The following is a 23,312-nucleotide window of genomic DNA, read 5'->3' on the forward strand; positions in this document are numbered from 1 at the left end:
AACTTGTGACCTGACTGTGTTGTAAAAAGTGTTTTATAATAATCTAGTAGTATATGATGCTAGTTCAGATTTTGTTTCACCATCTACATTTGCACTGCAAACATACTAAGTGTTATCCTGAAAAGCAGACTGGGTTTGTCAGTAAAGGACCTAATCTTAAGAACTGCCAACCGCCATACTGAAAGGAGAGTTGAGTCTGATTTTTATGTGAAGTGAGGCACTAAAACAGTGAACTATAGACAAAAGTTTATTTTTTTCAAAGGGAAAGGTAAACTCAAAAATAATTTAGTCCAGTGAGTAATTTTTCTTTAAGTGTCAGGAACAGTTTACTGTTAGTAACAGGTCTATACAAATAGCCATTTAAAAGATCTTAAATTGAAAGCAATTGACAAGGGAGGAAACAGCCTTTGCTTTATTTCACAGTAATCATGTTTGAAGCTGCTGGTTGTCATTCTGTTGTTATGGATACAGGTTAGTAATATAAAAAATAGGAACAACCGCTCTCTGAGCAACAAAAACCTCCTTCAGGTGTTAACGGAGTGACTGCTGCAAAATGTTTTTTAAAAAAATCTTCTGGCTGTTGTCCTTCATGCTCCGACATCAGAGGCTGTGGCTGGGTATCTGTAGCAATACAGTTTGTTGTCTGCACCACCACTCAATAGTAACTGGTGACAGGAAAAGAAAATTGTGATTAATATCAGAACTAAGCAAAATACCCAAACAAAATGTAAAAGATGCTGATCTCCTTTGAAGACATGAACAGGAAAAGCAACAAATAATGAACTGTTAATGCATGACTAAAACAAACTGTGAAAGCAACAGTCTCTTACCCTCCTCCTGAAATTAGGAGAAAAAGGTTTTGTGGAAAACTTCTAAAGCTCTTCCTGCCTTTTCCTGTTTCCTAACAGGAACCATATTGAGAGTTTTAAACATTAACAAATATTTTCTTAATTTTATGCATGTGTGTACCAGAAGTAGCAGAACAGCTTGCTATAGAGGATTATAAAGCTCCTCCATTCTACATGCGATGCTGTGCCATAGCTCTCAGTTCATGCTGCTCTTTTAGTCTCCATGGCAGCAAACAGTACCTTGGAATGTGTTTTTTGTTTTTTTTTTTTTAACCCACTGTTAACCAAAGCAACTACTCCAACTTCCTGATGTCTTCCACCATTAAGCATAAAGGAAGAAATATTGCTTTAAGCCCACTTCCTAACCACAATGTATATAAATAGAGTAACTTGCTTTTTGGATTCTTACCCCTGTTTCTGTCCAGTCCACACACAAAACCTTATCTTCATGAGCTGCCAAGTCATACAGAGGAGCTTTGCAACTGGTAAAACACAGGTATTTACAGTCACACATTTGAAATTGTGAGCAATTATAGTCAGCAAAATTGGTTCCTGGAAGAAATACTATCACAATGGTATCACACAGATGTGGTCTTAGCAGTTAAACACTTTAACAATGTATGGATCTCCACTGTCTGTGATGTTTCCACTGCTTTCTCCACAGCTGTTTACATTAGTTTTAACCTCTCTTACATCTCCAAAGAGAAAAGCAGCAATGTTTCTCAGCTTCTTCCAAACTACTTTGAGACCAAAGTGTAATGACTTTTTTTTTTTTAGGAACAGTTTATTATATCTTTTTTCTTCCACTTAGATACTGATTGACTGTATTTTTTTCCAGAAAAAGCCATTTATATCTTTTGAATGCAAACCAATTCATTCTTCGGAAATTTGTTATGAAAGTTCTGAAAAGAGTAGCAAGTTCATTATTCATGCTATTAGGCTCATTTTATAGAAATAGCATGTGTTTTGTTCATTGAAGTAGAGCAACGTGTAACAGACTTTCTGCTGTTCTTAATCCCAGTAGCAATGTCAGAGTTCCTGCCTTCTGCATTTCAATCCATGCTGTTCTTAATGCCAAGTCAATCATGTGCTGGAACACCATACAGCTCTTTCAGATATTAAGCCATAGGTCATCATGTTGATTACAAATATTTTTCTTCCTTTCAATATATGCTTGACTTCTGAATCCTAGAGGATTTCCAGAAATACCAAAGGAGTTTCCAATAAATTTCTCAGACTGATCTCACTATTTCATTAGGTTAACTGATGCTGTAAGCTTACATTCCTTTGACTAGTAAGGAACACATTTATTTTACCTCCTTGTGTCCCACAGCTTCACAATGTTGTCCAGAGAACCAGAGATCAGCTGATGCTCATGGGTGGGTGACCACTTCACAGATGTCACCCAGCCTGTGTGAGAAGTCAGAGACAGGAGAACCAAGGAGCCATCTGGACAAAAGAGAAAAGCTACTCAGCAGATGTCAACTGAAACAAGCCCTTTAAGATGCATCCAAAATCCAGTGGAAAAAAAAAGTCGGCAACACATTTGTGTTCAAGGTAAGTGTTGATATCCTGATACCCTGCAATTCTAATTTCAGAAATCAAAGTGAACTTGAAGAAAGTGAACATTGGGGAAAAAAAAAAAAGCTACCCAAGTTCTGGTAAAAAGAATTTAAAACCATCAAAATGTATTTTCTAGTCCCTAAACTCTCTTTACATTTGAGATTTTTGAAAAGAAAAAATAAAAAAAAATGTTTTTATTATTAACAAATAAGATAAATACTGTTATACTGTTGAACTCTGGATGAGATTTATAGATGCTAAACAAGTAAATATGTCTATGAAATAAATCTGGCTCATTCAGTCATAACTGACTAGCAGTCCTGTCAGAGATCATACCACTATAGCATAAAGAAGTGACTACTATTTTACTTTAATGATGGTACCTACCAATAGAGGGACTGAATCTTTTTTTAAAAAAAGTTCAGGTTTTGCAAATACACAGTTGAATATACATTAATAAGTTTGAAGAAAAAAGGACAATCTAAGCTGAGTTCTCTAAATTACTAGGTAAAAAAATCAAAGAAGTCTTCTACCAAGTTACAGAAAATAGAACTACTGCCTGTATTTAACAAAAGCTTCCAAATGGCTTGTTTCAAGCAGAGGCAACAGAAAACAGTTTTTGAAATGTCTCCTAGCAGGGAGAAATTCTGATTTTTGAGGGGGAAAAAAAAGACTTCACAAACATGCATATTTTGTTTCACCTTTGCTGCGAGGATCCCATAGTCTAATATGTCTGTCAGTGCTCCCAGATGCAAGACGTCGACAAAGTGTTGAGTAGGAGACAGAATTAAACACTTTGTTTCCTGTCTGTCAAAAGAAAAAGAACAAAAAATTGGGGGGAGGGGCTACTGTTTTTGAACAGCTTTTATCTTTAAGCTGGACATTAGTTGAATATACCAAGTACAGTGATCTCACCAAAGTTGATTTGAGACCTCCTGTCTCAGCATCCCAGAGCTTAATGGTATGGTCCCATGATGCACTGCAAATTTCTTCAGCCTCTGACCACAGCACGGAGGAGATGGCTTCTGTGTGGCCAGAGAGGGTTGCCAGGGGAGTCTAGGATTTAAAAGTGAGAAGAGATTAGATTGAGTATCATTTATACATTTGTTCTTTCAATAAATAAAAGGAAGCATCTGATCGTTCTCAGGCACATCATAGAAATTTTTTGGTCTAATAAATATTAACAAATAACAATTACTTTCTATGGTCACACTTTTCAAATAAAATCCTGGACAAACCTGGAGTTCATCTTACCCTTGTTAGTCCCAACTGTTCTGTTTTCTGCTTCTTCCGTGGTCTGTTTGCTGCTTCTTCCATTTCATCCTCTTCATCTGTAGGGACTATGACAAAAGACAGACCTGATCTAGAGGTTTCTGAAGTTGTAATAGTATTTTTAAGACCATCCTGCCTCACCAAAAATCCCAACAGTAAGTCAAGTGTGGGGGTAAACAGAATCTTTCTTTTAGATACAGTACCTACATATATACACGAAACTGGAAAAATATGACTTGTAACAGTGAAAGAGAACATGCAGATAAAAAAAAAAGATTACTGTTTCTAGAAAAGACCTGTCTATCTTATTGTCTTCCATACTGTGGTGTTGATAGACCAGAAAAATAACCCACAAACCTTTGTTATGTAGAGTCTATATTAAAACCTGCATGTTTAAATATAACAGACACGAAGTATTGTGTTCTAAATAAAACAGCAACAGGTTGTTAATAACCACACCTGAAATTGTTACCACCCAAAACAATAATTTAAAATAGTTATGTACAGGCTTGCAAAGCTATTGTCATGTCTGTGTCCTGTCCTGTTCCCCTCCTCCCCCGTTCCCTCCCAAAAAAGTTAGAGCTTGCTTTTAATTTTAATCTCAATTAATTTCTTTATAAAGTATTCATGTATCCATCATGCAGGCTGTCATAAGTACAGTTCTGAAGACAGCCAAGGATCCTAGACTAGATTTATCTTACCTGCAGACCAGATCTTTAACATTTTATCCCAAGACCCACTGCAGAACTGTAAAAATAGAAACATTTTGTTAAAAGTTGATCCAGACAAGCCTTGTAGGCCATACTAAGTGTACAGATCCTGCTTGAAAAAAATTAACCAATGGATTCTGTGCTCCTCGAATGAGACCAAAGAAGTTTTTGTATAGATCAAATTCCTCTCCCGCCCCCCCCCGCTTTCTTTGCAGGAAGAATATCTACAAAATATCTCTTTCTTTCATCACCAGATTTTAATCCTTTTGTTACTGAGGTAAGCTGAGAGGGGTGACTCTACCTTCAGTGTGAATGCTCTTATACTTAAGTCCTGAAGGGAAAGGACCTCTTCTGTCACTTGCTTTTTCTGAATATCACTCTTGAAATGTTTTTTCCCATTCAAAACTACTGTGGAAATATAGGTTGAATTTGAAAATAGTTCATTATAACCTGTATTCATGTCTGTCAAATGCAATGTTTCCTTAAAAATAAACATACAGCTTCACTCAACGGAAGTCAAAAGGAGCAGTATAATGGCTTGTGCTATCTAAAGTCACCTTCAGCTTTTTGTGATACTTTGTGAATATCACAAGTAAGTGCACTGCTTTGTTTGAAAAGATTATCTAGTGTTGATGTAGCACATAATCTTTAATAACCATCATTTATAACAGGAATGGAAAAATCAGTGTGTTGGTCAAAATAACACAATGACCAGTGATACCCAGGGCCAAAAAAATATGTTTTTGAGATATAGGATGCTAACATCCCAAAAGACAGGTTTCATTTAAGAAGTCACTCACTTTAGTTCGCGTGCAATCAACAGCTATGGAGTCCACGCTCCCAGCATGCCCCCTGCAGCAGTGAAGGGCTTTCACTTTGTTTTTCTCTGCATTCCACTCCCAGAGCAGGATAGTTTGATCCATAGATGCACTGAGTAACAGGCAGGATAAACTATCTGAGGAAGAAAGAAGTCATGTTCACACCAAATTCAGCTTACCAAAGCATTCGTAGTAATTATCGTAGTTGAAGATGAAATAGTAGATAGAAACCCAGACATGTCTCAGTTTACACTGTTATTCTGCAAGTACAATTAATGTAAATATGCATACAAATATTTACAGATAAAGACTGAAAGGATGATAGACAACATGAATCCTAAACTACAACATTCATTACTGTAATGGTGCCAGTAAAAGAAGCTGTTAACTTCATTATCAAGACTTCTGACAAGAGGCTGAAGTCATTTTTAACATCTAGATTTCTAGACATGGTCCTGGGCAACATGTTGAAGGTGTCCTCTTTGAGCAGGGGGCTTGGACCAGATGATTTCCAGAGGTCTCTTCCAACCATAACCATTCTGTGATTATTGAATAGTCATTCACTGTCATTTCAACATAGTCAACACTGACATTTATCCCCCAATAAATCAAGCTATTACTGTTCCCATAATATATATGCTGACCTTGCTTCACCCATGCCACATCCTTCACTACTTCTGTATGCCCAGCTATTGTCATGATGGATTTTCCTTCCAAAGACCAGATTCGAGCAGTCTGATCATAGCAGCCAGTTAATATCCTGCAAAATACAGAATTTGAAGCATTCTTGTCTTTAAAAACGAACATTTTTATGAAAGAACACACCAACCAGAAACTGAGAAAAAATATTAACATAGTAACTGGTTACCTGAAATGAATTTAAAATGTAACTACTTTCTATTAAAAAACAAACAAACAAAACTTGGAAAAGTTAAAAAAAAAAAAAAAAATCTTTTTGTTACAGTGCAAGGCTTTGTTAAAACCTACAAGTGCAAGGCTAGGAGTACAGGAGAAGAGCAATGAGAGGGAGTACTGCATATTCTGGTAGGTGAAACTTAATATCTCATACATTATTTAAAATAAAAGATAATAATATGCTATTATTGTAGTATGTTACATGAGAATCTCAAAGCACTTTCAAGCCATTATTTAATAGAGGAGCATGGCCTAGCTGTTTGGAAATAAATTTAAAAATATTGTAGAAAAGGACGATTATAAGTGCATTTTAAAGAAAAGCTCTGCACAAAGCTACACAATTGTATTTGTTGCTACATGAATGTCACATTTGAAGTCTAAAGGATTTAAGCTTTAAAATAGAAATCTTGGTGTCCTTTAAGAAACAGTGAGCAGTATTTGTGTTATCGATTTCTACTAACAGCATCCCAAGCAGTTGTTTTCTGCTGTGCTAAAGTTGCTGTCAGCAGAGAACAGAGGTGTTAAAACCAAACCCCTTACAAAAGCAAGTAGTATCTGACTGACTTGCTAGGTTAAAAAGAAAGATCGAAACAGATCAAGAAAAAAAAACAGACTTTTAAAGATACAGAATAGGACTTCATTTGACACCGTGGAGTCCTCTGCATACAACAGGAATAAGTAATACAAACTTAGAACTGGGTTAGTGTGGTACCATTCTTCAGTGGCTTGAACAGAACTGATCCAGTCATCATGGAAGATGCACTCCTCTGGCTGAGGGGCCATATATTTCTCCACATACTCTATTTCCACCACTTCTTCCTGAGCTCACAGACAGAAGATTTATTTAGTGCAGTTTATTTTTTCTTAATAGCAATAGTACTTAAGTTTAGTGTGATGCAAATATACAAGTTTATTGAACAAAGGTCTTGGTATCCAAGTATTATTGCTTTCCATAGTTTTAGCAAGTTACAATTAATGGCAAGCTGAAAGCAAAACAAAATAATTACAGTTTTCAGGTTCCTCTTTACTGTATCTACCTATGTAAAAGTTGTGTCTAAACTAATCCATGAATTTGACTTTTCTAGAGGTGATGCTAACCTCTCCCTTTATCTCTCAATGTAACTAAGCACAGGAAGCTAAAACATGTTAGTGATGAACTACATGCAACAAGAATTTACCCTCTAAATTGTATAAAGACAACAGGTTGGATTAATGGTGTTTCTTGCACTGCTCAGTCCTGTACTACCTAATCATTCTGCAGTTGAGAACGGCTTGAAACATACAGGGACTTCTGTGTAAGTCAGAAAAGGAGAAAAACTGAGCAAGGAAACTTTTCACAAGTTTAGAGATTCACCTAGTTAGGGTGACAGGGTAATACCTTGATTAGACTGAGGTATGGTGGCTAAATCTGTTCTGTTATCCCACTGGAAGCGAAAGAAAGCGAGCGTGACTTACCGTGGAGATATTTTCCATCTCCATGTGTGTGACCAGTGGCATACGCAAGAACTGGCCATTGATAAGGAAGTCAAATTCCACATATTTGTGGTCAGCTGAAACAAAGCAGAATTCACTCTCAGGTGCTGCTATTTAACTGATGCCATCAAGAACAACCTCGCTCTGTGGCTGGCTCAGGGGAACAGAGCCAGCATGAGCATAAAAAGCCCAGCCAGGAGGCCAGCCACGGGGCTTTTCCGCTGTCACGCGTGGGCAGCCCACGGCGTTACGCGAGACGAGCGCAAGGGAGGCTCGCTGAGAGCTGCCTGCGACCGCCCGCCGCTCCCCGGGCCCCTCCGTGCGGCCCCGGCCCGGCCCCGAAGCGCAGGGCCGAGGCGGGGCCTGCGGCGGAGCCCCCGGCCCGGCACCTACCGTCGGCGGCCACCAGCAGCTTGTTGATGAGGTGGCTGAGGTCCGTGATCTCGGAGGCCGCGGGCACCGAGAAGGGCACATCCTCCACGGCGTACCTGCGGGCACACGGCGCCGTTAGCCGGCCCTGCGCGGGGGCCTCCCCGCACCCCCCACCCGGCCCAGCCCGGGGCGGCCTCACCTGGGGTTCTCGGTGCGGAACCGCGCCGTGAGCTGCGCCATGGTGCCGGTGCCGGTGGTGCTGCTGGTGGTGGTCGTGGCGCCGGGGGTGCTGCAGCGCCCGGCCCGCCCGTGCCCCACGCGGCCGCAGCCCCCGCCAGGCCGCGCGCCGCCTCCCCGCTGCCGGCGCGCCCCCTGCCGGCCGGTGGGCGCCGCGCGTGCGCCGAGGGGCGGCCTCCATGGCGGCGCCGGCGGGAGCCGAGGCGAGGTGGGGCGGGCTCGCTCCGGGGGTCGGGGCCGCGCTCCCCTCGCCCCCGGGCGGGGGGAGAGCGGCGGGGCGGGGGCGCGGTGCCCCGCGGCGAGGGGTGGCAGGGGGTCGGCGAAGGCAGCCTCGCGGTGGCCGGGCTGACGGGGCGCCGCCCCCTCGCCGAGAGGCGGCGGCCGGCCCTGCCCTGCGGCGGCGGGGAAGGTCCTGCCCCGGGTGGCGGCGGGCCGGCGGGGCGGAGGGGAGCCGAGCACCCCGGGGTGGGGGGCGCCAGCACCTGCGGCTCGCCTCTGCCGTTGGTTCTCCCGCCCCTCCGCGGCGCCCCCGGCAGCGGGCGGGGCCCAGCCCCCGCGCCCCCCGGAGCCGCCCCGCGGTTCTCTGGGGGGTCCCCCCGGGCCCCGCCAAGCACCCGGGCGCTTCCCGAACCTTCCGTGCGCCTCGTGCCGTACCCGCCTGCTCCTGCACCGCGGGCACGAGCTGAGTCTCGAGCCCGGCACGAGCTAACGTTAAGGTAGTTCAGCCGTCTGCTTGAGGACAGTGCTCTGCTCCAGTTTCGTCCCTGTTACATTTCGCTGTAATTCATGCCCTTTATAATGGTTTGCTTGTCAGAGCGGTGTCACCAAAGGCAGCTTTTTCAGAGGGAGCGTTGTGGTAAGCTTGGCAATTATTTCAAATCTTTTTATAAAACCTCCTAATTATTATAGGGAAAACTGAGGAAGAATTGTTAGTGAGGCTTCCAACTGTATGTATTTCCTGTCATGAAGTGTAAACTGAGGCCAAGATGAGGCACGTTGCTATCAGCAGCGCTGAAAACGTGAACTTAGCAGTCGAGCTTTGGTTTATCTTTTTCTTCTTTTAACACGGGTGCACGCTGAAGACTCCTGTCTGTAAATGTAAGAGAATGGGCCTATTATCCAAATGGGCTCACTTGTTTTCTTTAAGTTCAGTTTTCTTCTAAGAGAAGAGAGACTAAAACCTTGCAGAATTCCCTCAGTGTTAAAATAACTTGATCTGGGATTTTGGAAGGCAGTACTTCTCTTTGCGTCTGCCTGTACATAGCCCTCAGAAAGAGTCCTTATAACTGAGGGAAGGCAGAAACACACAGTCATGTGAGACCTGAGAGTTACGTTGGTCTAGAATTGGTGTATTTGTAGAGACCAGTGGTTTATAGGTGTTGCCATAGAATAAAGAATTGGAGGCAAAAAAATGCAGAAATCCAGTACTCCACCTGAACGTAGGCATAGAAGTAGCTAGTCAGCAATAGGATTTTAAAGTAGTGCTATTTCAACTTTTGTGTTAGTCTTTGAATTGTTCATGTGCTAAGAAGCAGCATGGGGACTTCTGGTTTATTGAGAAGATTGAATGCAGCTGTTACACGAGCGGTTCACCTCAGAATGGATGTAGAAATCCTGGTCCTGTTGAGAAAACTTGACGTTACACAAGCTATGTCTGCGGATGGCACGCTGAGAACCTAGTGTGTGCAATAGGAACCCCAGCATGCACAGCCGTACCATTGGGGAGCTCTTGGTAGCTGCATAGCCTGAGGTCTGCCTGCCTTTTGCTGAGTGATCTTGTTTGTCTTTGGAACTGAACTGCTGATGGTAGTATAGTATAGTAAGCTACATTGCAGTGCCTGATGACTGCTCTCTTGAAGATCCTGTCAGTAAGACTTCTTAAAATACTAGTGATGGTTGCAATACTTACCTGTGCTAGCAGTTCCTGAGGCTGCCAGCTCTCTGTGGAGTCAAACCGAGGGCAGCAGCAGCTGCAGATACCACTTTATTTTGAGCAGGGTGCTTCTCAATGGGGAGGCAGGGTGACAGAAGCGGTGCTGCAGCATTAGGGTGCTGACCCTTGGGTGGGGAGCAGCCATGAAGCAGTGGGCTTGGCAGAGAGCAGCACGTAGGTGGCTCTCCTGGTGCTGTGCTCAGCCTGAAGCTGAGGCACAGAGCTGCCTGTGCTTGAGCTGTGCATGGGGGATACAGCTGTTGATCCAGTTTTTACACTAACATTAAACTCCCACCTTTCTCCCTCAACGTCTTGCTAAAGGTAGCAAGCCATGGTGTTACATACGTGTCACAAAAATTTCGAATGTAAAACATTTATGAAAAGGAGGGATACTTGTGTATTATTCACTTTTTCATGACAAATATCCACGTGTATATCTATAAACAGGATTTAGTTGTCTGATTTGGAGAATTTGTTGGCAATATTTATCTAACTATGCCATTTATTAGTTATGTACATGCTTCTAAGCATCTATATAACAGTATATTTCTTTAGGACAAAAAAAGAACTTTTTTTTTTTTTTAAGGGTTGCACAGAACTTAGGCTGATGCAATCTGGATGGTTGAACCATGAAGTTCACTCCTGGGGTGATGTGTGTGCCGGTTGCTTGCCTAGGTTAGAATAGTGATTATACAAGGTCACTGAACAGAAATATACTGAGGGTGTCTTTTAAACACCAAGATACAACTTCAGGCTCAAGCTATTTCTGTTCTACTTACGACAGGAAGCTGGAAAAATACCATTGTATGTTTGCCCTGCTGCTATCATTTTTCACTGGGCTGTTATTAACTAGCCTGTTAGATACAGAGCGTTGGGCTGCTCTGGCCACAGGTCAGTGCTGAGACAGCCGTCCCCGTGCTCTGTGGCAGGGTTGCGGCATGCTCAGAGCACGCACCATCGCCTTTTGTTCAACGAACATCTTCAGGTGGTCTCTAACAGCTGAAAGTGCTGCCCTGGCAAAACCAACATATATTTATGTCTTTTAATTGGGGGACACTGGTTGAGTGATGATGAAATCTAGTTCTGTCTGGCATGGATTTTTATTTTTTTTTTCCATTGTCTGTTTCAGATATTTAAACTGAAACATCTCATAACTGTTCTCAGACCCAAAGCTACAAAATACTTGGTAAACATGATTAACTTCATTTAGAGCTTGGTTTGGAGCGTCTTCACTTGAAAATTGAAAGGAAAAATGGATCTGCTTTAGAATATTTATTATATTGAGCACATGAGCAGCTTAACTTCATAATGTTGTTCATATAAGTTAGATGCTTTATTCATCTCCAGAAGCTAAGGAGATGTTGGTCTACTTTGCCCACAGTCCTTTATATTTTTTCAAAGAAAAATAAATTTATGCTTTCAGAGTCGTACAGTTCTTTCCAAAAGGCTTTCTAGCCTTTTACATTCTCCTTACTAAAGCTGTAAATGGTTTAGATGCCACAGCTGAGACAGTCCATCTGAAGGAATTTACTGTGTGATGAAGAACATAAAGCTGGTAGGAGTTGTGTTCTAACATAATGCTGCCTGTCTCTAAAATAAATACTGAAGAGAAAAATCCAAAGCATCCTTCTCCCTCCTCCAATACAAATTGCAGGAATTAAGTTTTGTTCTTTTCATTTTGGCGTATTACGTGCGTACTGGAATGTATATATATAGTTTAGTAAAGTAGAGGCCAGGTTAATTTGTCTTTTTGTTTAGTTCCTTATAAATATTTGGGGTTGGTCACTGCTTTAAAGGCTGTGCTAGCTAGGTGAAAGCCTTATCCTGTGACTGTGGCAATTCACTGTCTCGTATTCTCTGTTTGCTTGAAGGTTTGTAATGGGCAGCTGAGCTCCTTGAACGACTTTTCTTTGGGATGGGAGGTAAATCTCCAAAGTGCTGAGAACTCTGTTTTTTGTCTTTCATCCTGTGATTCACGCCAAGCTTTGGTCTGAATATCTGGCATTTTTTGTGCCCAAAGCTTCCAGCTGTAGTCTAACAATAAGTAATTTTCTGTCATTTAAATGTTGTTTTATACCCCTTTAAAACAAACACAATTTACTTCAAGATGGCTGTGTGACCGAGTTGGGTAATGCAAGTCCTGAGTGTTTACTGTGGAAGTAGATGAATAATATTTTCATAAAGCAGTGCTGACGTATCTGTAAGTACTAAGGATCTCTAGATGTGTATAGATAAGTGCTTGTGGACATGTCTAGATGAAAAGCGTAAGAACGCATATTGTCTGTTTTGTATCTGTGTGCACAATGACAAGTCAAGCAAATTTTCTTGTACAAGGTGTTAAACTATACTCCTGAAGGAACACACTGCAATTTCTCTGCAGTGTGTAATAAAGTGGTAAAGAAGCAAGGGCTTTTTATCTTGAGGGCTTTGTTTTTAGCTTGCAATGGGTTTAGAACCTGTAAAACTTAGATCTTTAACACCAGAAAAAACCCTGTAGCAACCTCTTGATTGAGACTAGTACTGAAGTAAAGTTTTGTAACTTTTCCAGGTCATCTGGTAATGGAAGAAAATGGAGTTGACCATGATGTTGCTAGGGAAAGATCTAATGTTTTGTTTGTAGGCAACTGCAATGGTACAGGACAGTTGGAAACAAACGATCAGGTTTTTCAGGTGAGATATGAATTTCTTGTCTTTTTAGATGCTTTCTTTACGTTCTCTCCAATTAATTTACAGTATGATTTTTCATTAATATATTTATTTGTTCCCTTTATACTAATACATTGTCTTTTTTAAAAAATACAGAAGTTCCTTCAGTTGTATTCTTGTGCCATTTGGTTTTGAACTGATAAATATCCAGATGTTACCTGTAATGACAGCCTTTTAGTAATTATATTTACTAACTCCTGATACAATGCTGAGGAAATACTTATTGCGTTAACAAAATTCTTTATTAAAAGAATTTTGGATGGGCTCAGAACACTTGAAAATTGTGTCAAACTGCTTAGTGACCAGACGTGGAAAAGGGGAATCCAGGGACAACACAACATCTGTATAGGCATCAAGTGAAGGGGAATCTTAAGTATAGTTATTACTAAATATTGCCACCTATCCTAGCCACAGAGACTTACGTGAATAAAATGTTCTTCTTCAGATTGCGTTGGCTAAGGTATCATTCAGGTAGCGTGTTAGTAGTGTGCTCATGGCCTTCATACAGTCTTGTTGTTTTCTGGTGTTTCTTACAGAGGAGCTGAAACTGCATAAGGTTTCTGGCCCAGTTCTGACTTCAGTACAGAATTTAGAAACATTTTTCCCCTCTTTTTTGATTTTCAGTTTCCACATTTTTTTGCAGAAGCATCAGAGCTGGTTGTGTAATTGTTGCAGAGAGAAAACAGATTGCCCTTCTTGTACTGGCCAAATGACAACCTTACATAACTTACATAGGGCTACCTAATTCTTACTGTTTTTAAATGTTTAATATTTGTGCTTACAGAGTTGCAACAGGACACATATTTGTGTTTAAACATTTAAATTTAATGCAAATGGAATATGCTGTGAGATCTCAATTTCTCAAGCTTGAGTAGAATATGTTCTGAGTATGTATATTTTTGAGACTTGCAAGATCTGATTCTTGGTCTTGCACTGTATAATTCTTGGATTTGAATTTGTTTGCTGCTGCTTGTGTATCTTCTGTGGTAAAGAATTAAGAAAGCAATCAGTGTATAGAGACTGTCTCCATAGCTAAATGCATGTATCTAAAGGCTGAGTAGAATAATATCTAAGATTTCTTTTTAAGTCAAATTGAGTTGGTGGATATTCTTTCAGTTTCTGGGTAGGCTTGAGATGTTTTAAAGTGATGAGTAATTTTGGGGTACAGCTCTTGGGCACAGTGGAATTTCTCTCCCTTTAGTAGAGAGTCAGTTCTGGGAAGCAGAAATGTATTCGTATTTTCAGCATGAAAATGAGAAAACCAGAACTGCCAGTGTTAAATAGTAGCCTCTCGGTCAGAAGGACATAGAGCTCCATCTAAGTAAAAATGCATCATGACAATTTTAAATGTTCTTTTGTTTGTTTTTTAAAAGTAGAAATTGCTACTTGGCATTAAAGCGCATTTTACTGTTTTTCCTCTGTGGAAGCGTTTAACCTGCATGGATTCCAAGGATCCGTTGTTTGGACAGAGCGACTCTCCCACAGCCTTGCCTATCACAGTACGCCTTTTGGGTAGTTCTCCATCATTAGCTGCGCCTGCACGGCCACCCCAGCCTCAGCCTCTCTCCACAGAGGAGTTCCACCTGGTAGACCAAAACGGGCAGCCTCTCTATGAGCTGCAGCCCCTAGGAGGGCCCAGCACGCAGATGGTGAGTACGTCTGAAGCAGGGCAGGTGGTGAAGTCAGTGGCATTGGAGCTCTTTGAAGGACCCGTATATACGGTGCTTGTTTGTTGTCACAGCCAATTAATTCAGTTTTGAGCAACAAGGTGGAACTTTTCAGTGGTTCAGTTCATGCTCCAGTTGCTCTTCCTCATTGGCAAGCCCCATCTCCAGCCATTACTAATTTTATTAAACGACAGTGTCATGTCTTTTGTCACTACGCAGCCTGGATGTTATTGAGTGATGAGATTTCGTACTTCTACCGCTGCTGCTTTCTCTATATTCCCTGGATATGTGTGTCTGTTTTCTTGGGACTGTTAGCAATAAGCTAACCCGTTATACCTTTTTTTTTTTTTAATTTGCTCAAAATGTTGCTTTGTAGTTCTTAGTTACCTTTTTACAAAATAAGTGTTCTTTCATTCACGTAGTTAGCTTGGCATGTATTGTATTGTCATTATAGACACCTTACCCATTTCAATCAGGAACAGGGTTATATTTTGTTATTTTAGCTTTTATAACATTGCTGGAAACAAGTTCTTGGTAACTATAGCGCTATTTACTGTAAGGAGTCATTTTAGTTTTCTAGGATTTTTGAAGATTTAATTAATTTTTTTTTTCAAGTCCTGCAGCTTTACTTCTGTCTGCTTTTGCGTGAAACACTGTCCATAGAGATCAATTTCTTAGGAGTAAAGATCAAATTTATTTATATGTTATGATTAATCCTGCTAGTCCATGAATGGGGTTACAGTGAATCCAATGAATTACTTTCAGGTTTTTGATAGCTTTCAGTTCTGAATAATTGTGTAATTCATTGTAGAATCCTGTATGTTTGTGTTTTTTTTCCTCTCTAATCAAGTAAATGACTATTTTAAAAGGTGGAAAGTAATTTTAAGAAACTGACATTAAATAGACAGTTTCCTTTATTATATGAAACCAAGTTAATTTAAAAGGCTTTAATTCCAACCAGAATATTTCCTGTTCTAGTTATAAGCAAAACTGGTCAATCTGCACAATGATCACTAGACCATCTAGCACCATTCACACTTTTCTGTGATTGCCTTACAGATGATTGTTGCCAGCCAGTCAGAAAATGGCCAGGTGCTGCATGTCATTCCTTCTGCCCAGCCAGGAGTGGCCCAAGTGATTATTCCTCAAGGTCAGCTTCTGGATGTGACCAGCACTCAGGGTGAGTTTAAACTGTGGAACTTGAGGGTATGTGTTCCTTTGACTAAGCGCATCCTGCGTTATTTTTTTTTTTAAGAACCTCTTGTTTGTATATTTCCTTCCCTTAGCCAAAGTTAAAAGACAAAAATACATATTTACTGAATCTGCTTTCTGATTATGAATCTGGCATGTTTTGCAGTGTTTTCTGTTGGACAAAACCCTCTGAAATAAGGGTTATTATGCTGACTTTAGGTGTGTCATAGATAAATAGAGATATGAAGGATAAAGCTGTTTCTTGCCTTATTTACCATTAATAAATATATTTGTGCTATATCAGACAACTGTACCATCAGCTTCAAATTTTTACTGCCTGCTTGTTTCATTTTTGAATGAAGTAGTTAATTCAAGTAATGCAGATAGGAGAAATCCTGTTCTTATCTGTTCCAGAGACTTCACTCTGGTGATGCGGCATCTTTTGTGAAGCCAGAAGTGAAGTATCTAGGTAGAAATTCAGTTTCCCATGAAGCACATGAGATGCAACTTCCACTTTGTCACCAAGTTTTTGCCCTCAGTGTGTCACATTTGAAGTATGTGCTGAGATGCACAACTACATGCACAAATTTTAAGCTTTTCTTTAGGAAAGGATATATTTTAAAATCTGAAAGCATTGATTATTTATCTGTAAGCCTAGCTGGATGGCTAAAGGCTGTGTACTAGTTTGCATTCACAGAACAATTCTGAAAACTCAGTTGTCGTGTTCTGTCAAACTCTGAAAGGTTCGTTACTGTTTTGCATTTTCTGTATAAAATAAAAAATTTGAACAGATTCTCAAAATGCCATTTGCAGCTGAACAGAATAGTCATGTAATCCTGTATAGATTTGTGGAAATGTAAAACAGATTTTAAAGTTCTTCTGATTATTTACTTTGTTGTATGGGGATTCATTAGCAGTAGCATGATAACCAAAGTATCCAAGTACAAACAACCTTATCGGGTGTATCTTCATATGTGTGCCTAGAGTTTATCAGTACTGATTCACAGTTTTTCTTCTGGAAATAGTCTTCTTTCATATGTCAAAATGTTTGCTCTTCCAACATACAATTTTAATTATAGTTTGTCATTTTCCCATTCTCTGTTGTTAACCAGAAGGATGTTTTATTTTTGCAAAGATGTTTCAGATGAGAAGCGTGGTGATGGGAACTTGCAGACTGTGGCAATGGCTGCTCTAGCAGACAGTGCAAGCAGTTATATTCTACATCCGCAGGCGTCTCTCACTGTATCAAAAAAAACAGCCACCAGGTAGGTCAGGAGTTGAAAGGATTAACAATCACTTTGACCTGCTGGTAATGCTGATGAATTTTCTTGCGGTTTGTGGGGTTTTGTTTTTTGCAATGGCTATAACTAATTACCTCAGAATGGTTGAGTGGAGGTTATGAACTTTTAGTATTAGTGAATGATATGTAGCCAACCGTGTTTACTGGGACCTTATGTATGTGCCAGAACATGAGAAAAGCAGTTGAAGTACCTGTATTCCAAACGAAGTTGGATGTATTCTGACTAGAACAATAGGAGGGTATTGTACAAAACACAGTGCAGATTACTGAAATTACTCCAGATACTTATAATGCCAAGAGCTGAAAGTGATTTATTGAAAGAGCTGCAGGGAAAGCTGAAGCTTCCTTTCGTAAAATATATGAGAAAGTTGCTGCTAATGGTGTGTTTCAGTGGAACACACAGGCAGATTGGTTAATAAAGTTTCTAAAGTTTAAATAGTTCAGTTATTCTCTTCCTGTCTTTGATACCTAACTTTGTCCCCTTCCTCAGTGATACCTAGTATTTTTAATTGTGAATGCTTTCATTTAAAATCCACTAAAATGTGCAGCATTTAACATGCATTGGATATTTGTTTTAATGGTCAGCACTCTGCCATCAATCTGCATTAGAAAGTTATCAAGATAATCAAATGATCTATTTCACAGTGTTATGACTATTGTTATTAGGCAACAATACTGAGAATACTGAATGCTCAGAGGTCTTGTTGAACACAGAAGACAGTGATTTTTAAAAATACTGATATTTATTGTGAATTATTTTGGCAGTGAAGTAGAATATGGAAAAAATGAACCCTAGGTTTTCAGAGGCAAGTTTATATAGTATCTGTAGTTTGGTCATGCCCTGTTTTGTTTTATGTAATGCACTGTTTTGATTTAATAGCTGTGGGTTAGGATAAAAATGAGATTTCCTGGATGTCTGTACAGACTCTTACGACATTTTATTTTTCAGGATATTGGAAGACCCCTTTCCCATCCCTCTCCAGCAATTGCCACCAAACACACCTGCATGGGCACGCCGTCTCAGGAACTGTGAGGTGAGCTGCAAAGAATTCTGATTCATTTTTTTTCATCAAGATCAAGACATAGGTCCTGTTCCATGACAGGAATAATGTTTATAGTTGTATAAGTTGTGTTCAAGATTTTGGGGATCACTTTCTTTTTTGGGAATGACTGACCATCAACAGCTCCTGAAGCACAAATTCTGCTTCTGAAATCTTGTGATGCTATACAGCTCTGGAAAGAGCCACTGATTCCCATTTGTGTATGCAAAGTTATCGAGTTTGTTCCTGAAAAAGTGTAAGCCCTGCTGTCTTCTGCTGAGCAAACCACTTTTTGTTGCACTTATTCTAAGTGCAATTAAAGAATAAAATTTCTTCTATATGCTGTAAGTTTGCTACTGTTCATATTAGTTTGTGTTGTCTCTTAGAAATCGAAATCCATGTGACTACTTGCCAGGGTCAGGTCTGGGACTTATCAGGGCGCCTTAATATCTTAAATATTCTTACTTTTTTATCATGCATGCTTATCTGTGCTTGTTTTCATTTGTTGAAAAATGCTGAGATCCTATCCCAAGTTTTCTGTTTTCCTTTGTGGTGACCAATACTTGCTTTAGGATTTTCTTACACTTCATGAGAGAGAATCTTTACATTTAGTAAAGGCTGGTGCTTCTGTTTCCAATTGCCTACTAAGAAACTAAAATGATCTTTTTCAACTGCAGTTTGTACAGTTAATTCACCACCCTAAATGGAGAATTTGTATACTTGATATAAATGAAACTATCTTTATCCCTTGTCACGGCATTGACCTAAACAGGACTCTCTATTTGCATATTGTTAGATGTCTGCAGAAACATCCTGGTGACTTAGGATGTTGTTAACAGCTAGAATGCCTAATAAATCATTTAAAAGGAAAGGGGGTGATGGGAAGATTTTGAGAGATCACCTACCTCATCTTCCTGCTACCAAACTCTTCCTGATAGATGTTTATTTTTACGTAATACTTTTTTAAAGGAAAAATAATATTCTATCTTGTTTACCTCTTCAGATATCATTACCATTTGAACGTTTTTCCCTGTTGGCTTTGCCAATGATAACTAGAAATTGCAGCTGCAAAGTACTTAGAAATGGAATAGCTTTCCATATCCACTTAGAAATAATTTTTAAATTGACTAAATATATCAATCTATTCCTCCTTTTGTTATGTCTTTTATTCCATATGAATAGTGTTGTCCAATATTTATCCAATTTAGAGGTCAATAAGTAATAACATTAACTCTTCCATGGTAGAGATATGGTTTACAATTAGTTGTTCAAGTCCATTAAGATGTATAACCCTTGTATAACTTCTGTGCTTTTGCCACTGTGACATGTATTCTCTCATTTTAGCATCCATGTAGCTTGTCTGAGTCAGTTATTATTGGCTTAAATTTATAGGACTTAGATGAAGCAAACCATAATACAAGTCTTTTATAAGAAATTTCACCTGCTGAGTTTAAAATTCACAGCAGCAGAAAGAGAAAAATAATATTCTCTATTGTTCTTTCTTAAAAAAGAAAGATATTTTTTGAAATGTTTGGATGTGTTCTGAGGATATAACTATCTCTCTGCTGAACTATTGCCTGTATGCATTAATCCTCACGGTTTTATTTAAAAAAAATAAATTATTGCTGTTCTCCATGCAGAATTCAGCCTATCCAAGGAGGAATGACCCAAATTCTCTCCCTCCTTGTGTGTTATCAGCAGAGTTGCTTTGCTGAGTTTCAGTTACATGGTTCTTGTAAAACCACAGGGGATGGCTCAGATGCATGTGTGTTTTTATGGGCACAGACTAGAGACCATGGGATTCTGAAGTGTCATTTATCTTTGAGGTTGGTGTCTTGCAGAACACTTTGTTACCAGTAACAGGGTAGAAGGGTCCTACTGGGGATCTGGTGGAGAAAACGCTTTACCTTTAGTCCAACCATTCTTCATGCAGATAAATGAGGTAACTCACAATTCCACTTTTTCGGTCACTTTCCAGAATAGAACCAAATCTGAAGTGGAAGTCTGTGTGCATTTAATGGAAGATACCAGCGGGTGAGGCTGTGCATAGCCTGGGTGCATACTGCCCTTCATGTATCCCAGGGTCTTGGCCAGGGCTGAGCTCTGAAGTGCGGTCAGTACAGCACGCACAGGCAGACACAGGGCAGTAAAAGCTGCGACTGCAAAACTAGCGCTAAGTTCTGTGTTTCGCATTGATCCTCTGTCTGTCTTGAACTATTCAGCTTATGCTTGCTGTGCCTAGACAGTGTAATGCCTCTGGCATTTTCCTGCTTGCTGTTACTTCAGTCGAGGAAAACTGCAGTCTTGATATATGTACTTTAGTGTAAGCTTTTATGTGCCCTTGCTGAGATGAGGCTAGGGGGAGAAAAGGAATTGCTTCTTTTTTTGGCTTGACATTTGGCTGGAGTTAAAGGGTTGGAAAGTATCCAATTAATTCAGGGTAGTTACTTTGTTAACGAAAAACGGATTTTAAAAAAATAAGTTATTTTCTTTAACCTACTTAAAATTTTCAGCAGTCGGATCAGAACGCGTTTCCAGCATGTGTCAGCATACTGAAATAAAGCATAATTAAAAACTGCCTTAATTAATCAACTATGCAAAACTAAGTTCATTTATTTGTTTGGAACAGATGGTCTCACTTATCCATTTGTTCCTGCCTGGGAAGCTCCTAGAGAGCGGGGATCTTATGTGCTATATGATTTTCTTCTACCCCCACACCCAAATTTTGTGAAATGCTGGATTTTGCGCAGAATTAAAGCTACAATAGGAGACAGTACCTTAACTGTTACCTTTCTGGCACAACAGTTCTATAAGTTTTCTATCATCTCCCTAGAATAAGGTCAAGAAGCTGTTTATAGTGACCAGTGTAAGGAATGGAAAGAGATATGGTGGTAATGTAGAATTTTCTGTGGAGTGGTATTGCATTTCCTGCTGTGAGAGGGGATAATTCCAGGTCTCTGTAAAGAAGGTACTTTGGTACTTCTCAGGCTTTTTTCCTTCTGCATTTTTCAGATCGCTTCATTTCTGTTCATTTGTTATTTACAGTCTCTGGCTAAACAATTACAACATTTACCCATGTTTCTTCCTTGCTGCAGCTGCATGATTGCTGTGTATGCAGACCTGCCTAAGCGGTGGAGCAGCATGCTCGCGGTGCAAGAAACTGATACCATAGACTGACTCTTGCAGCCAGTGCATGCATAACCTTATCCTATGGGGATTGTGCTAGCAGCAACAGCCTGCTTCCCCACTTTGTTTGGAGGGGGTTTATTTGCTCTTTGTTGACTTTAGGTCTTGCTAACCACAGACATTTTGTTTTTCTGAGGTAACTATGAGACAGTTTTATGCTGTTGTCACTAATAAATATTGAGAGATAATAGTCTTGGAAAGATACCGTTGCTGCTTTTGTTGTCAGTATTATTTAAACAGGTGTCTGCTTTGTCACTGAAGGTGGCAAAATGGATCCATCAGATGCCAACATTCATTCACCATGCGTTTGCTCCATGGTTATGTTGTAAGACTGAGCTAGCAGAGTACTCCTGGTGTTACTGTTGGATGGATAGCTCACTCCTGTCCCAGTACGTTCATGGTTTGCTGGCGGGCCTTCATAGACCAGCACCAAACCAGCTGAGCAGCTGTCACAGGGGATGTTGCAAAGTCAATGAGTTGTTTGTAATTGTTTTTGTTGACTACTTCTTTGAATCAGATCTAGATGTGAGTTTTCTGTATTTGCCCGGAGTTCAGCAGAGTTCATTGAAACCGTAGCTGATATGCACGTGGCAAATCTTGCGTGTTGTGCTTCTGTGTAGCTTTAAGAACGGAGAGAGCCTTAAAGCTTGGGGCGTTCAATTCAGAGCTAATGCACTAAGCAGCTGAGGCAGTTACTAGTAGCACAAGCAGATGTATTCTGCTGCAGCTCAGAGCAGTGTCCGTGCATTGAAGTAGATATGTAGACAATTTTTAGCACTTCAGAGATCGTCTGAGGCAGTTCCATCAAAATGTTCACCTAAGATGAATTTGTCTTAGAAGGAAACTGCAGCTGAAGTAAGCACTGTGGGGGAAAAAACGAGTCAAGTTGTCCTGTGGAAGTTAGCATTGGCAGTAACTCTGTAAACTTTTCTGGGGTTCTTGGTGCACTTAGGGTCTTTGAGGGCTGACAGACTGCTGACCTCGATGGAGAATGCTCTGGTGCTAGATCCAGTGGTAAATTTGCTTGTGAGGACAATAGTGTGGGGAAGGAAAAAACACAAAGCACCAAAAATCTGAGCCTGTTTTCTCACATGCAGAGTCCCTGACTGCTTTTGTTTTCTTGGGTAATGGAGAGCAGTCAGCTGGGTGAATAATCCTATTATTTCACCTCCTTTCCATGCAGAAAATTGGGGACTCATACCGCGGCTATTGTGTGAGCGAGACAGAATTAGAGAGTGTTCTAACGCTACACAAGCAGCAAACACAAAGTGTGTGGGGGACGCGCCAGTCTCCAAGCCCAGCCAAACCCGCCACACGGTTGATGTGGAAATCTCAGTATGTCCCATATGATGGGATCCCCTTTGTCAATGCAGGTAACTAACTTCTTTTATTTCAATAACTACTATAAAAATCTCAACATCACTTGACAGTTGGCCATAAAGAAGGATCCTTGTGGTGTTCCTTAGTGTTAGTAAAGTCAAGGCACAAAAAAAAGAGCAGCTTTGGTACCTCTATGCCATAGTCTGAAGGAGCTTGTTTCCCTGAAAACACAGGCTTTGATGTGAGTGTTTTGTTCCCTTTTTTGTTTAGAAATAAATTAGTTAAGAACCCGCATCAAATGGTACTTGTGAATGGGTTCTTTGGGTGGAGGTTCCCTCTGCTTAATCAGGACTTGGAAGTTTTCATAATGGTAAGAGCTTGCTCCAGTATTCTTGCCTGGTTTGGAGACCCTTTGAAGAATTTATTTCACAGGAGCTAATAAGATAATTCAGTGGCCCCCTATAAAATAAAAAAGAAGTAAACATCAACATAGCTCAGCAGACAGATTTTTTTTTTAATGAATGTGCAGACTTCAAGAGGTTGGAAAATATGCATTTAGCTCATGCGATGCATATGTGAAATTAAGTTCATTCAGGTAAGAAATGAATCTCTTAATTTTTACATAGAGGTCATGAATGACTGGAGTGTAAGTTATGTGCTTTTTTTGCTGAAAGTAACTGGTAAAGTGAAATGTCAGCACCAGTTTTAAAGCTTCAGCCATAAGCTGTGAGTTATAAAAAAACTAAGAGCAAAACCAAAAC

At 40.1% G+C, this 23,312-nt stretch overlaps 2 protein-coding genes across 29 annotated transcripts in view; one reads left to right on the plus strand and one right to left on the minus strand.

Annotated features, from left to right (window-relative positions):
• Positions 1-231: 231 nt before the first annotated feature.
• On the minus strand, positions 232-8,341 carry WDR12 (WD repeat domain 12). Its single transcript, XM_080600480.1, has 13 exons — positions 8,171-8,341; positions 7,993-8,087; positions 7,582-7,676; positions 6,839-6,945; positions 5,856-5,971; positions 5,194-5,348; positions 4,385-4,430; positions 3,666-3,751; positions 3,327-3,467; positions 3,113-3,218; positions 2,165-2,297; positions 1,258-1,330; positions 232-665 (listed from the first exon to the last, which is right to left on the minus strand). Exons 1-13 carry the CDS (start codon positions 8,209-8,211, stop codon positions 588-590), a joined length of 1,272 nt encoding a protein of 423 aa, XP_080456606.1. The 5' UTR covers positions 8,212-8,341; the 3' UTR covers positions 232-587.
• The window catches only part of CARF (calcium responsive transcription factor), a 36,377-nt gene continuing 21,401 nt past the window's right edge, over positions 8,337-23,312 (plus strand). For 19 of the 28 annotated variants that reach the window (XM_080600399.1, XM_080600413.1, XM_080600414.1 and 16 more), the window contains exons 1-6: positions 12,690-12,811; positions 14,275-14,496; positions 15,574-15,694; positions 16,841-16,970; positions 17,955-18,039; positions 22,415-22,604. In XM_080600399.1, the coding sequence (XP_080456525.1) occupies positions 12,701-12,811; positions 14,275-14,496; positions 15,574-15,694; positions 16,841-16,970; positions 17,955-18,039; positions 22,415-22,604 (859 nt within the window). In that variant the 5' untranslated portion in view covers positions 12,690-12,700. The other 9 variants (XM_080600402.1, XM_080600403.1, XM_080600401.1 and 6 more) reach the window with 9 other exon arrangements.

The sequence above is a fragment of the Anser brachyrhynchus genome (assembly GCF_964034855.1).
Source record: "Anser brachyrhynchus genome assembly, chromosome: 7".
Taxonomy (NCBI): Eukaryota; Metazoa; Chordata; class Aves; order Anseriformes; family Anatidae; genus Anser; species Anser brachyrhynchus.

What these genes read in the sequence shown, in the direction of transcription:
- WDR12 (XM_080600480.1), bottom strand. Translation starts at nt 8,211, where the DNA reads ATGGCGCAGCTCACGGCGCGGTTCCGCACCGAGAACCCCAG. An exon ending in TGTGGCATGGGTGAAGCAAG is followed by an intron (nt 5,349 to 5,855) that starts GTCAGCATATAT and finishes TTTCTTCCTCAG; the next exon opens with ATAGTTTATCCTGCCTGTTA. An exon ending in ATGGGATCCTCGCAGCAAAG is followed by an intron (nt 2,298 to 3,112) that starts GTGAAACAAAAT and finishes TCTTTTGTCCAG; the next exon opens with ATGGCTCCTTGGTTCTCCTG.